At 30.3% G+C, this 16,124-nt stretch overlaps 1 protein-coding gene across 1 annotated transcript in view; it reads right to left on the bottom strand.

The window, feature by feature from the left end:
- Positions 1–1,391: 1,391 nt before the first annotated feature.
- The window catches only part of LOC136974039 (chromosome-associated kinesin KIF4-like), a 30,406-nt gene continuing 15,673 nt past the window's right edge, over positions 1,392–16,124 (bottom strand). Inside the window, exons 7-10 of the mRNA XM_067268814.1 lie at positions 14,770–14,886; positions 12,614–12,934; positions 9,982–10,112; positions 1,392–1,765 (exon numbers count right to left, since the gene is read on the bottom strand). Of these exons, the coding sequence (XP_067124915.1) occupies positions 1,640–1,765; positions 9,982–10,112; positions 12,614–12,934; positions 14,770–14,886 (695 nt within the window). The 3' untranslated portion in view covers positions 1,392–1,639. The remainder of the gene's footprint in view (positions 1,766–9,981; positions 10,113–12,613; positions 12,935–14,769; positions 14,887–16,124) is intronic.

The raw sequence follows: 16,124 nt of genomic DNA, 5'->3' as shown, positions 1-16,124 counted from the left end.
TTAAAACACTTTTTTAACCTTAAAAATTAAAAATAATAATCAGTGGGTAACCTTTTAAAATTAATTTTAACAATACATAAATTAATTTCCATTAATTAAAATTAATCTAGTTTCTCCATCATCATCATCATCTAATGTCTTATTCAAAGTTATAGCTTTCAACACAATTTTAAAAAAAGTATACAACAAAACATTATTAGAGCTAATTAAAGATGATGTGAGTTACTTAACAACTTAATTATTTTGATTTAAAAATTAATAATGATGTGGCCATATTGTTTTTTTAGGAAGTTAAGCGATTGTAATTTTTAAAAATGCAAAAAGATAAATGGTAGAGATGGATGTTAGAACATTTTCCATGTTGGAGGGTCATTGCTAGACCTCGTGATCTTTTCAAGTAATCAATCATTCTTGTCAGAGACAGCGCGATCTTCCAGCCGCTGCCTGCAGTCAAGTGAATCATAATTACTGTCCTGTACAGCACGAAAAGAAAGAAAAAAAGGAGGAGGGAGGAGGAAAGAAGGAAGGAGAAAAAAAATAAAAAGAGAATTCCTTTCGCTTCTGGTTTGTTCATCCGTCGGTGTATAGGAACTCTAAATCCTCCTTCGGCAGTGTTGGATAAAACTTCGTAAAGATAGTTTTTTCTCCCCCCTCCTCATTATTAGTATGGAGCTTAGTCCGGGAGATTTATCAATGTCAGATAACGGACGGATGTTGCTTTTCATTAAGGAGAACTTTCAACCAAAAACTTTTCTTTCTTTCTCCTCCTCCTCCTTCCTCGTGCGGTTTTCTTGTTAAATTACTAAAATTAGACACTTTTAGATACATTCGGCACGGTTTTCCGCATCGTCTTCTAATTATACACGGGGAAAAAAATCGAGTAAATACAAGTTAGAGGGGAAATTGACCGGAATATCGATAAACGCCACGAGGGGAGGAAACGTCGCTTTTCAAGGTCGTAGTTCATCCGCCAGAGCTTTTATTATTATTATTCCCTTTTAACGCGAAAGTTTGGTGTTTCATATATTTTTTCTCGAAAAAAGGGGTCAAAATCCTCCATTTAAGATGCACTTCACGATTTCCTCCAGACGGCACTTATCCGAAATGCCGACTCTAATTAGGGGGAAAAAGAAATTCGCTTTATAATACACATCTTACAGGCATAATTTTTAATTAAGGAATTTTAATTGCGTTCTTAGAAAATAAAAAAAAACCTAAAATTAATTATCGATTCTGATCGTTTCCCCAACGAAAATCCATTTTGTTCTAACGCCGCCGAGTCAGATCCTTCAACAGTTTTACTTGAAAACGGCATTATTATTACAGTACTTTTTTTAACATTAAAAATCAGAATTTATTAATTGCCATTAAAAAAAACAATTTGACTCTTAAAAATCCTTTTTTTTATTATTATTTCCATTACAATTAGCTTACTGGTACAAAAAAACCAGTTACACTAAGCATTAAAATATTTCGTTGAAAATAAAATTTCTTTTCGGTAATTAATGACATTGACAAAACAATTATGTTTTAAGTGTGTTAACATATAAATAAACCCTTTAAAATGTGACTTAAGCCGATAAGATCATCATTGTAATTAAAAATGGCGCGTTTAAAACAAATACCGAAGCGCCATTGCCTAATCTAACGTAATAGCGTTCATTTTAAGGAAGCGATTGAAAAAGATTTCGGAAAATCCTTCGACTTCACGAAGTTCTTTTAAGGACTTGAAGGGTCCGTGAGTGTTTCTGTAAGTTTCGATGGCCTGAAAACGAAAACGTGCGTTTATTAATACAGTAAAATATCCTACGAAATGAACAGAAAACACACACAAAAAGTCTCGGTCCGACAAACTAATGTTCCAATCTCAAAGGCATGGCGGAAGTTTGCATTCTCATCTATCATCAGGGATGAAAACTGATGCAGGTAAGTTATACATATTCCAGTCTACAGCTTTTATAGGCGTCGGTAGGATCGTCCATCCTTCAAACGTCAGGAACAGGTGATTAATCAATTTTTCTCCCCCACCTTTTAATTACGGACGTGACTAAAATCGCTTTCACGAATTATTTGCAGGGTGAAATTTGGGAATCTGTTCCTTAAGGAAAAAGAAATAAGTAGTTCCGTAGGCAAACCTTTCCGGACATTGGTCTGATTAAATTCTTGTTAATTTTCAGGATTATGCTGAAGATTTTGTTTTTGTAAGGATGATAAGTCTATCATCTTTTATATTTAAGATGAATCAAAGTGCACGCTGCACTCAAAAGTTTTTATTTTGTTTAATCGTGAATGCCAATCCTTTGCAGTTCCCTCGGAATTCTCGTCAATAAAAGATGACTAATTTTATTGATGAAAATTGTTAATGAAAATCAATTTCGCTAAGTATATGTAACAAATTATGTTGTTTGTAATCGTCTTTGATGGTACGGTAGTTACTGTATCTGTGAATGAAAATCTTACGGTAAATTTTTGCAAGGCAATTAAATTTCTTAAAAAAATAAAGATGAACAATTAAATCATCGTTGTTATATTACAATATGGCATATAATTTTCTTGATCCGTTAGTTGATACGCTTAGTTAATGCCTTGTATTATGACTATGAGAAAAAAATGTAAAAATTTAAATTTCTATGCAATATTTTTTAAAATAGAAGAAATCTGCATTTTATGTTTATTGACTAAACACACATTTTAGCTTATGAAACTTGGGACTCACACTTGCGTCGCATTATAATAAAGTTGAACTGTATATATGCTTTAGTAAAGTCCCTTAACGTTTCTTTTTTTCTAGTTTAGAGGACTGTTTTGGATTGTGCTTTCTGTGCATAACTGTGCACTGATTACACTTAAAAATATATATAACAAACTCTTGATTTTTCATGCTAAAGTATATGGATACTACAAAATCTCGGAGTGGATAAGGTTTTGTTTACATTTGTTACAATTGGGTTTGCTTGGGCATTTATTTACCCAATCTGTTGACAGTAGCATGGGAAAAAAAATGCAAAACTAAAACAGTTTACAACTAGTGTTATTATTTTGGTAAGAAATTAAAATTTCCTGTCAAAGTACCTTTTTGGCAGGCCCATATTTAAAAAACAAAGCAATTTTGAAACATGTTTATACAGGATTTTTAAGCTTACTGTGCGTCAATATTTTACAGACGGAATCTAGGGTCAAGAGTTTTGTTATACCCTGTATATCAAAAGAGGTCAACGGAAAAAATTCTTCTCAGAAGGGGTTACAAACTTCTGGTCTAGAGTATGCCCAAAATATTCTGCTCAAGATACTTAGGGACATTTTCCTGCTTTTCTACAAAATTAATTTTTTGGCTTCTCAGGTAGTCAGTGACTTGTCAAGTCTAGCATAGTATGACATCATATCAGGCAAGAATAAACTCTCTTGACTACTAAAGTCTAAAGAAATGAGTTGCTTTTTAATGCACTCATTTAAGTAGGTGTCAGAGTTCATAGTGACAGTGAATGGCTGCGTCAGCAGACTCAACAGTTGTAACTGAGAAAATTGGTAGCTGTTACATAGCAACCTGGATCTGCTGAATGATGAGTGATGTTGCATTGGAACAAAAAGCCTCATTGGCCAGTTTCAGGTAGCAATAGGTAGCATAAATAAAAAACGCTTCCAAATGTGATGTTAAAACATCAAATGTGTTCCGAAAGAGCATTACTGTAGAGCAGGGAATCCCAACCTTGCACCCATGGAATTATTTACGTGCGCCTGCGGCAAAGTTTTGAAATAATGAAAAAAATTTAAATATTAAAAATACAGAAAAGTTACCCAGTTTTAAAACTTTGTTAGATATAGTAAGAAATTCACTAAATTGGGCTACACTGACCCTATCTAATTTATCATGCCTATTAGGCATATAATCACATCACAGCATCTATATTGTATTAATAGTATGGTATTAGTTGTCAATAGTATGAGTTTACAACAGCAGCACAGTGTGCTGTCATTGTAAACTCATACTGTTGTCATCACATGCTATCGTTGTGTTGTTTTTTTTTGTATATAAACATTTTACCCAAAATAAGTAATCCAAGTAAAAAACAACAAACCTATCATTCATTTTAACAAAGATTAGGAAGACTACTACTTTGTTATCGAAAGTAAGGAGAAATGTATTTGCTTAATATGCAACAGTTTTGTGTCAGTGGCAAAAAAACACGTTGTCAATCATCATTATTACAAAACCAATCCAGTTCTTATGAGGTTAACTGACATATGTGAAAAATTGAGCAGTTTAAACTTGGATCTCCAGGAATAAAATTAATATTAGCTGAAATGATTAGCTTTATAAAAGCATTCAAAGCCAAAATACAGTTTGGGATAATTTGTCAAAAAATTCTCTTGTACATTTTCCAAGGGTGAAAAAAGTGACTAGTGAAAATAATTTTGACCTAACGTTATTTATTACTCATCTTAAAAACCTTTTGGAACAGTTTTAAAGTAGATTCTAGCAATTTGCCATTATCGAACCCGTGGCTACAATTTTTGTAAATCCTTTTACTACACAAGTAGACATTGCTGAAACTGCTAAATCTACAACAGAACTTCTTTAAGAAGAAGCATCAATAATTGAAGAAGAGATTTTAGATTTTCAAAATGACATCATATTAAAATCTCATGATACAAATGAAAACGTTTAAAATTTAGTTGATCGTAAAAAGTATAATCTTTGGAAAAGGAGCCTTCAAAATCAAATTCTGTTTTGGTTCCAAATACTTATGCGAATCTTCATTTCCCACCATGATTATAATAAAATCAAAAATCAGATCTCAACTTACTAATGCCAACATTGAAGATTGTTTACAATTTGGGATCATCATCTTACACTCCCAACTGTGAGAAATTAGCAAATGAAATACAGTTAAAGATTGCACTAATTCTGTTTTTATAATATATTTACTATAACATATTATATATTTATGTTACAAAATGCATGTTATGATAAAGGACATAATATTTAATTTTTTTCTTTGTAATCCGATTTGCGCCCACCACTAATTTTAGCAATCTCGAATGTGCCAGCGCCACAAAAAGGTTGGGAACCCACTGCTGTAGAGAGTGTTCGGCAGAAATACTCAACAGCTCCAGAACTGTTGAGTCTGATGAACACAGCCAATGTGTAGTTCTGTCACTGCTCCTATTTCATCAATGGCTTGTCATAACAAGTATTTCTTGAAAAATTTCTTTCCTTTGAACTTATATATCAGTTCTATTAGTGTAGTGGTAGCACTTCTTGTCAGTTATGTTACTTGGACCAGCAGGCACATGGCTATCACCATCATCTGGCATGATGTTTTTTCCAGAATTTAACTATGCTCTTTATGCTTTTTTGTGACAATCTTGCAATAGTTGTTTTGAATGTTATTTTCTGGTCTTCGTTGTGATGAGGATTTATAACTGCAGATTTTATTCCTAATTTATTCACCTTTAACCAATGCAATATTTGGTGTGGAATGCCAGTCATATTAGCAGCAGGACACTTCCGGCAAGTTTGGGTTGCACTTAAACATTTGAGATGGTCGATAGACTTTCTTTGGCTTTTTGGACAATGGCCGATCAGACATCTTCATATATTTGGTACTTCCACATTCTTCAGACCTTCTAAAAAATTGACTTATTATAGTTAGATACATCTTTGTGGTAATTGCTAAATCAGATTGCCAAGGTCTTACTTCTTACTCTCTTCATTTTGAAGTAAAATCCTGCCTAATAATACATCTAGAAACTTGTTACAACAAGACATAAGCAATGTGGATATAGCACATAAATGCATGATTTAATGATATAACAAATGACATTCTTGCAAGATCTTAGGCACCCATCATGCAGAGAGGTAGTATTAAATTTGAGATATGCCTAATGTGATTTAATCTTGGATTAAAGGATTTCATTAAAAAAAAAAATATGCTGAATAACTAAATAATTAAGTCATAATTAAAGATTTAACTTGTAGATTATTGCATAATTATTGCAAATTTTTTTTTCATTTTAAATACAAAAATTTTGTCAAAATCTGTAGAATGCTATTAAAGATGTACATAACGTTTCAAGTTTAAAAAAAGGAATTTATAAAATTACAGTTCTTTTAATGTGAATATAATATTCATATATCCACGTAGATACACTATTATATGATTTTCAGAATGTAAAAAAGTTGAAGTGTAGTGATAAAATAATGAAGGAAAAATGAGATGCATTACCCTGACAGACAACTAATTCATGGGCTATATTGTTAAGTTACTCTATTATAATAATGCAAGAAGTGTAGTACATTGAATCACATAGCATATCTTACAGAATAACCTATATAAAGTACAGTAAGTCGTCACTGAAAGTCATTTTGTTATATCATCATCAAAGAAACTTACAAGTATGTACATTTAATGTGGTGAAGTTTTAATCCCGAATAATTTAACGTTAAGAATAGCTAAAGACTGTTTGAAGATGTCCGAAAGTAAACCCTGCAGACTGAGAGGATGCGTGATTTACATAAATTTGGAAGAGAAGAATGCGTGCCATAGGTTAGGCAAAGTGGTCTGTGATACAGATATGGTTTCGACCTTCGAAATCACACTCAATCTTTGACAGGACTGTAATAAATGGCTTAACCTGACACGACTTGTACCTGAATGACTTTTAAAAAAATTCGGGAAAGATCGAGCTTTAGTCATCAGCGAAAGCTATACACTTTGCAAGAAAAAACTATAGATCAAACAGTAGCTGATTTGAATCCATAAAAGAAGAAGAAAAAAAAAAAAGCCATAGTACGCACAATCTTTAAGAATGTGTGGGAACATGTGATTATTTTTCCTTTTTTTTTTTTGAATGATTGTCGTGTGTAGTAATTGATCTTTTTCATGTTATAAAAATAGGCTGCTTTCTTCTCGACACATATAAGAAAAAGAAGCATTTAATTGTACTTTTGATGATTTTTTTTTCCTTTCATCCTATGTAAAACTGTATTGTAAAAAAAAAAGTTTTTTGCACGTTTCCTATCATTATACAAGTCACTATTTAAGTATTAAAAAAGATTTGAATTATAAATTTGAAGTAGTCTTCGTATCCTTTGACAGAGATGAGAAAGCATTATTTGACTATATGAAGGAATGCCATGGTGACTGGTATGCTCTTCCATTTGGTTCAGAAAAAATTAAAGAAATGAAATCAAAGTATAGCATCACCGGTATTCCAACGTTGGTAGTTATTAGAAAAGATGGTAGATTAGTAACTGTGAATGGTCGTGCTGACATTCAGTCTAAAGGTGCTAAAGCTTATACAGAGTGGACCAAATAAATAAAATTAAAAACTAATTGTTAAGTTTGATTTAAAATATATGAAATGTTAATAATAATTGTAAATGATTACAATTTCATTACATTTTTTTTTATAAACAGTAAAATTGATTAAAGTGCAGCAAATGAAGTGAGCAAGCTTCCTTGGAAGTGATTCAAATTGATATATCACTGAAACATGTTTTGTGAAGTAATGACTTGATCGATTTGATGGAAATTTTGCACATTAATAGAACTAATAAAATAACGTCTTGTGTTGGAGGCTGAATTTTAAAATTTGCCCTGGAACAAATTCTAGGGTCAAAGGTCATCTCCAAGTCAGTGAAAGAACTTTGCATTGTAAAAATGTAAGCAAACAAGCACAAACTATCCAATATTCAAAATATGAGGAAGCTCTTGCCAATGGCCAATTTTTTTTAATACTGATCTTTTTCCCCTTTTCTCAAAAAATTAACTATATATCCTATATAATTTTTTCAAGAAATAATAACGACAGTACATTGAATTTCAGATTCCCATTGTAAGTCTGTAGGAAAAATTCCAATTGAGTTCTATTAATTATTATTTTCTATTAATACATACATACATACATACATACATACAAGAAAGACATTGGCTGTACACAAAGTGTTTAGCTGGTAGAAAAGAGGGTAAGGGAAAGGGGAGGGGAAGGAGGAGGGAGAGGCAATAGACAGAGAAAGTTAGGATTCCTCTGAATGGCATACATAAGACTACAGTACCCTCTATGATATTGGTGTGCAGTTTTTAGGCTGCAAGGCTATAGTCCCCGAAGAGTCTAAAAGAAAACCTGAGTGTAGCGAACACCAATAATCGAGTGCATATATATATATAATTTTTATATATTTATTATTTTTTTTAAATGTTAACTTACTAACTAAACTAACCTACCATATCCTAGGACAAATCTAACCAGATGACTAAAGCTAACAAACCCTAATCTAATTTAACTTATCATAGCCTAACTGGAAACCAAGCTAAGAGTCCGTAATCTAACTTACAACTAGGACTAACTTAAACTAACCAAATTTAGATTGAAAAAGATGGGAAATAAGAATTAAAATACAAATTTCAAAGGCAGCTATATACCGACAGTTGAAACAAAGCAAGGGAAAGCTAATTGCCATCTGTGCCCTGGAGTAAGTGCTCTCAAGAGCACCACTAAGGGATATGAATGCAAGTAGCTGATGGAACATTGTACGTGTGTGAATGAGTTGGTGCGGGTTGCAAGGCCAGTTGTACCCTTCAAGAATAGCAGCTCTTGTTAAACTAGCCCTAATGTGATTATACCTATTGCAGCAAAAAACTAAGTGAAGTGGTGTTTGGTCCTTCTGAATACCACAATCACATTGTGGATTGTCTCCAAGGTTAAACCTATGCAAGTACAGTAGAGCATTGATTATCCAAACTCCAGTTAACCAAAACGTTTGTTACCTGAAAGCATTCCAGTTGGCAAATTCAAATTTCCACTAGTGCTGTGGTGCTGCAATATTTGGCTATGTCTTGGGCTACTCCAATATTATTTCTGATGGTGTGCATGTTTTAGCTGGCAGCACTGGTGTGACCATGAGAGGGTACTTAAGCACGTGCCAGTATTTAAACGAGGCTTAATTTTCCTATCATGAGTGGCGAGTTTTGCTTGTTTTGTGTGATGTCGGTTATCCAAAAAAATCAGTTATCCGAACAACCCCCAGTCCCGAGTTGTTTTGGATAATCGATGCTCTACTGTGTTCCGTAAGTAGCTGAGTGAGGGTGTAACTAGGGTAAAGTGGTGAAGAATCACAGTAGTGCCAACCTTGGGGATGAAAATGTAGGTAAGCCTACCAGTGGTGTCATTTAAATACAGGAATATTTTGAACTACATTAACAGTGGCACATGTAACAATGCCCCCAATGTGTCGACCATTTATTATGTAAGTTATGGAAGTATCAGAACAAAGGTAAGAATTGATTACTTATGCAAAGTAACAAGCCATGTTAATTTAGTGCCCTTAATGACCTAACATGAGTTTACAATCTGTTGCTGCAATTGTCAAGGATGGAGTTTTAGTTCTATGAGGTGAGAAGTAAATACCAGAGATTGCAAACAGGATCCAATTAGATTATTAATAACAAAATTACATCTTGTTTATATCAATTAATCTAGGATAAAATAGATTGTGTTATATGTGATGGTTTTTAAGAACCTATCAACGATGTTCAGTGAGGACTTGCTGTACTAAGTTTATTACTTAAACAGAAATAAATGACAATATACTCAATTAATAAATAAAAAGTGGCATAAAATTGAAGTGTATAATTCCTTTTTGCATTCTTTGTTTTTAATTTAAGTTTTTATTTGGGAGCTTTGTTAAATAAGCTGAAAAATTAATTGTATATCCTATTTTTCACCTTAAAAATGCATTTTTTTTGCACCTAAAATTTATCTGAAAATTGGAAAGCATCCTATACTTGTACTTGTACCCAAATGCATCTTATACTGTAAACAATATTTTCCACCAAAAAAAGTAATGTGAAAAAATGATTCATCCAATACGATGTCAAAAAATATGGTGAGTATTTTATTAAAAAGTTCTTAGTTTGCATTATTAATTTTCATGTCCTTTATAGAAAAACTATTAAACAAAATCTTTAAAATACATACCAAAGCTCTCTTTTCTCCAATGAAAGGAAGTGTTTTCAACTCAGTTTTCGTTCCTTTATTTAAAAAATTTAATATAGCTTTATTTTGCTTCTGTTGAACTTTTGTAAGGTCATTCTTAGTCGGCATCTTACCTAAAAATAACAATTCAAATTATCTATAAGCAATTTTAAAATTCTTCAAAATTCAACTATTTTAATATAAATTTATAATATATTTTACAAAATATTCTAATTTATAGTTGTATATTAAATTTTCTGTTATTTTATATATTATATAGTAGTATCCCAATTGTGCAAGTTAATGCAGACTGATTTTACCTTGGATGAAATGAATGGCCATGGGCATTTCAAATTAAAAATTACAATGCAAGAAAAGTAGTGTATTCACATACAGGCTCACCTCATAATACAGAACCTTGGTTAATTGGGGCTCAGACAATCAAAATTTTATAGTATAATATTTATTTTTTTGTTCTTTCTGCCCTGCAGACACTAAGAGGCATTTTTCCTTACCCATTGTGGATTCAACCAGGCCCACAGTGGGAGTGACGAGGTCTTGAGGGAAGGGGCTTTTCCGACATATCCAGACATACTGCCCATGAAAAATTTCCGGAAAGTTGGTTGTCCAGATTCAGTACCCAGAGCAGTACGATGGTGTCTTAACCACAACAGCCATTTGGCCATCAAGTGAATTGAAAGATTACTTTATAATATAACTATAAAAGAATTACAATGGAAATTACAAACCATTTTCCTTTAAAAAAAAAAGATCAGATATTGCTAAAGATTTTTTTAGGACAAAGATCTTAACATATTTAGAGTGAAAATAAACTTAAGTAAAACACAAATTTTAAAAATATATAAATTTAATTTATACATTGTAATATTTTATTAATTGGTAACTGTATAAAAAATGGTAAAATTAATTTGGATATTTAACTTGCCCATTAATTTTGCATATAAGTTTAATTAATTCAAAATATAAAATCAAAAATATATAAGAACTTTTTAAAATGAAAAAATAATATATCAGAACTAAACATTTATTTATTGACAAAAATTCTCTACAACTATATTTTGAATAATTGTATTTCAAAAATAATTATTCTAATTCAGGTATGTGCTACTTAATAATGGGGATATATTTCAAGAAATACATCATTAAGCAATCATGATATGTACTTAAACAACAACTTATATGGTATAGTCATACAGGCAACTACAATTTTTCAGCTCTATTATAAACTTATGGGGTCTCTCTTGTATGTAATCTGTTGTAAAGCAGTGCCTATCTGTATAGAGAAATTATTATTTTATATTAAAAAGTTGTTTGTTTTCATACTGTTTAATGACCTAAGAAAACATTATAGAAAAATAAAAAATTGTTTTTTGAAGCACCATCTATATAAATAAAAATGTACATGTTCATTTGTTCCTAATAGCTAATTTCTGAAAGTTCTTCACCGATTGCTTTGAAATTTTGACACAATGTTTTTTGAATATACGCGTTTTTATATAATATAGATGTCGAAATTCCACCCTGCGAGGGGAGGGACAAAATTAAGGCTTACCATGAAGAACTGGGCTTCTATTATACTATTTTAGATGCATTTTTTTTTGTTTTAATAGGATGTACAGTACACTAAGAAGAAATTTTTCAAAATCCCCCCACGGGGAAGTGTTATACATTAATGGTGGGTACTGCTCGTTACCAAATAAATCAGTGAATGACTACTTAGAAAGTTTTCTTAAATTGATAAATATTTATCTTTACATTGCTATACATGTTTTATCAAGAAATAATTGTAAGACTACATATAAATTATAGGAGTGAACAACTAATAACAAAAAGAAAAAATCAATATATTCCTTGCTTTTACAATCTAAATAGTTCGCAGAAAATGGCCATTACACAAACTATTGTAAATCAAACTAATCCTCCATAGGCTTGATACTGTAAATAGATTACATTCCTGTATAATGTTTGCACCATAACAACAACAAACAAAGATGACTAACAAAAAATAATGGCACTTAAGTACAACATTTTATACAATCATAATGAAAAATTTACCATGTATGCTAGCATATAAGTCAAACTCAAGATTTTCAGCTCAAAATTCTGGTTTAGACCCACTGTAAAAGTCAACCCCCAAAAAGTAACTGATAGACTAGAACTGAAATGTGGATGAAACATGCAGCATGACAAAAGCATATAAAACCATGCCACTTTCATCCAACACTAACTGGATTCTCAGATTCCTGGGAAAAAGACGTTTTTAAGACAAGAAATATTGCTTGTTTCCACTCTCTATATGCACATGAGTTGACAGGTTAGGAACTGGATGGATGGGGTCCATAGATTTTTTGTTTTTCCATTATTGTTGAAGTGACTAGATGTATCAAATTGGGTGGCAAGAGAAGGAGGGATGAATGTGAGAATAAGGGAAGGGAAGTTGTACTAAACAATAAAATTGTGTTCTTTTAATCTGTGTGAAGTGTGAAGAAGATTTGTGAAGACTTTTACCCCATTTCACAACTTTAAAATTGTTATTATATTTCATACAAGAACAAATCAAATAAGATTATTAAAAATTTTCTGAATAAGTGTTATAAGCACAAATTTCACTTACAAGAATAAAAAGAATTTTCAAAAATAAAAATTGCTGATTCATCTGGATTTTTAACGTTTGTTTTCTTTTCCCATAAACGTTGAGATTTTTTTCTTGATACATTTTCACTATTGTTCCATTTAGTTGTATTTGATATGTCTTCTAAAGTTTTATTTAATACTGAAATCTGTTCACTTTCAAGTTTAGGTGAGCATGAATATGAAATACTTGCAAGCATATGAGGCGAATTTATATTTTCCAATTCAATCAATGGATAATTTTCAATAGCTGAGGACGATTCTAAAGTAGTAAAATTTGATAGCTTTGGAATAATAGTAGTATCTGAAATAATAAAATTAATTAATAATTAGGAGAAAATTTACATTATGAAACAAAAATATTAAATTATTAAATCAATTAGTATATTTGTTAAAATTATTTAATTATGACATATTATATAGAAAATTCTCTAAAACATTCATGACAATGCAACAAACTAATCACTTGATGTCTGAAATTGAAAAATAGGAAATTTATTTGCAAATAGACTGAATATATGAAAAATTGTGGCTTATTTGTTATATCATCAAATATAATTAGTAAATATATTCCTTTTATCTTTCTTCCATATAATAATAGACTTCACTTAAATAAAAAGTTATGAAACAAGTAGTAATAACCTGCAGTGCATTCTGATTTATGTACAAATGAAAACCTGTACATAAATCAGAATGCAATGCCAGATGCTGCTACTTGACATTCAGTTTTCATCTCTCATTTCTTCTATATTTTTAGTTGTAATAAAAAGCATAATTGTGTGCAAGATCCATGAATTTGTAAAATTCAACTACAGCAGGACTGACCTCTCATTTTTGATCACTAAAAGGCCTTTCAATCATATCCATCATGGGTTTGCTGGACCACAATAAGGACAGCTGGGTAACAAGGGCTCAAATCTGAAAAATTTCTAGGATTTTTGATCACTTGGATTTGATCCCAAGTTCCCTAAAGCAGTAAGCAGACACATTAACTAGTTGTCAATCATAAATTTTGACTTAATGTAATGAAAAGTACATAAACACAAACTTTAAAACTTTTATTTATGGATTTTTAATTTTATTGTTAGTATTATAACTTTATACCAATTTTATGTACCATTTACATAAGTTATGATTGTTAGAATCAGAGTGCAGATAAGAAAAATTTTCTGTATTTAATTGCTTGGATTTTGTAAATGGAATATGGCCCATGATTGATTCTTAATTAGTATGTAATCCATGTATGGATCAAGACTAAGTTTTCTAGATAAGTCATTTAATAGAAATTATACACAACTATATTTAAGTGGATGCATAAGTGTTTACCTTGCATATATCAAGTGTGTACCTTGTATATTTTGTACATATACCAACCATATGTACAGAATATGATAATGCATATTATTTTAATCTCTTATATTTGGTGTTGTGTTCATATTTTGTAATATTTAACATGCTTGAAAATAGAATCAGGACTTGAAAGAGCAAGTGTAGGCTTAGTTAGGATATTTCCATAGAAAATTCATTGTTTTATGTGTTTTATTTTAATGATTCTATTATGATGTTCAACATTTTTTACAAATACGAGAAATGATACATTTTATTTATTTAATTTTGAATAAACTTTTCATAATTCTTTAAAATGTACTTAAGCAGTGAATTTCTGTACTTTTCACTTGATGCAGTAAATTTTTATATTATATTACTATTATTTTTTTTAGCTTCACTATTTGCCATACATTCTCTTCTGCCTGGTGACCTGTTCTGTTAATTCTTTCTTCCTTCAGAACATGATTGTTATTACTCATTTCTAAATGTCTGACAGACTACTTAAATTCTGAAATCAATATTTAATCCACAAATGATATTAGCTATGTTGATACGCAAAAAAAGAAATATAATGATCATTTCAGTTTTTGTGTGTTAAAACTGTTCGAAAGCTCATCAATTTATTTCTGTTTCACGAATAGCACAACTAATCAGAAAAATTCCTTTAATAGATTATACTACTTGAGCGGATCTTATGAAAATCTTGGCATTTCATCCACCAACATTTTGGTAAATAATTATTACAAAAATTTTATTCTAATAAGAATAAATTTTTTCTATTAAATATTCTTAATTTTTAAGAAAACTCACCTTTAACACAACGAGCTCTTAATGCATAACGAAGAGTAGTCATTGTTTCTTTCATGCATGTGTCTGCAGAACTAATATATACTATTAATAATGTAACTGTTTCTTCATTCAGACAATCTACAAGATGTAAATCATAAATGAAAGTTTAATTTACTTACTAATACTCATATTAAAAATATCATACATGGAGAAAAAATTGTATTTTAGTAAAATTTAAAAATAATACAAAAAGTTTTTAATTAGTTATTAATAATATAAATGAAAGATCTGCTAAATTACTTACTGTTAGTTATAAACATGTTTTGCTTCTAAACAAATATATATATTTTATGATGTTACAACAGAAATATCATTGAAAGGAAATTGATTATAATATAATGTGCAATATAATCAACTTTCATATTTTATTGTAAGATTGTATCTTTAGAGAATAAGAAAAGATGAGTCTATTTTAAATAAATAGTCAAGGTTAAATTTATGGTTAAGGTTTAAGGTTAAATGTCTTCATTTGATGACTATGGTTTTATGTTGTCACAGATATACAGAAGCTTCTAGCACAAGTAAATGTGTTTTTGAAAAAATTAAGCTACTGAAAGTCTAAGTTATTTGATGACGGAAATAAAATCTTAAATAAATAATATAATCAAGAAGACTTCAAAAAGACATTTTCATTGACTGATCAATTTTTATTGAGATTTCTTATGCAGTAATAACAAATTTTGACTGAAATGATTGTGACAAAAGCATGCCAATTACACAGACAAAATTCCATTGTCTTAGTGAATAAAATTATCGATATATATTTTTAATTGATGACAAATGCAAAATCAGTAAAGGTTGAATTATAAAAAAAAACAGTAAATCATTAAAGAAGAAATTAACCATTTGGCTATCTTGTAATTGCTAAAATGTTTATAATTTTTGAAGTAATATTGTTCAAACTCATCCAATCTGCCAAGTTAGATATTATTGAGTGTTAATATCTGCAGAATTGGACCAGCAAATCTCAATAAAGTGCCTCACTTGTAAAGCTTCAATGAATATTTGCAAAAGTATCTTCCTCATAAATATTAAATAGAAAATCTTTCAGTATCTGTGAATTATTAAATGTGTGGTTTTATATTGCAAACATCATTATCACTACCAAATCATGAGATTTTTCAAACTCAAACTCTTGTATATAAAAGTAAGATATAAACACTTATTTAAAGTTCTCATGCAAATTAAAATCATTCCGAGTAAATAAGGGGTTACTCTCATGCTTGGAAAATCAACATTATTTGAATTTATCAGAAATGAAACATGCATGAATTTTTCCAACAAACATTAAGTAATCAAAAGAATCTATGTCTGTA

The sequence above is a fragment of the Centruroides vittatus genome, unplaced genomic scaffold (assembly GCF_030686945.1).
Source record: "Centruroides vittatus isolate TY-2023 unplaced genomic scaffold, ASM3068694v2 contig_337, whole genome shotgun sequence".
Classification (NCBI taxonomy): Eukaryota; Metazoa; Arthropoda; class Arachnida; order Scorpiones; family Buthidae; genus Centruroides; species Centruroides vittatus.
The sequence above is the reverse complement of the archived record's forward strand: the minus strand, read 5'-3'. Positions and strand labels throughout refer to the sequence as shown.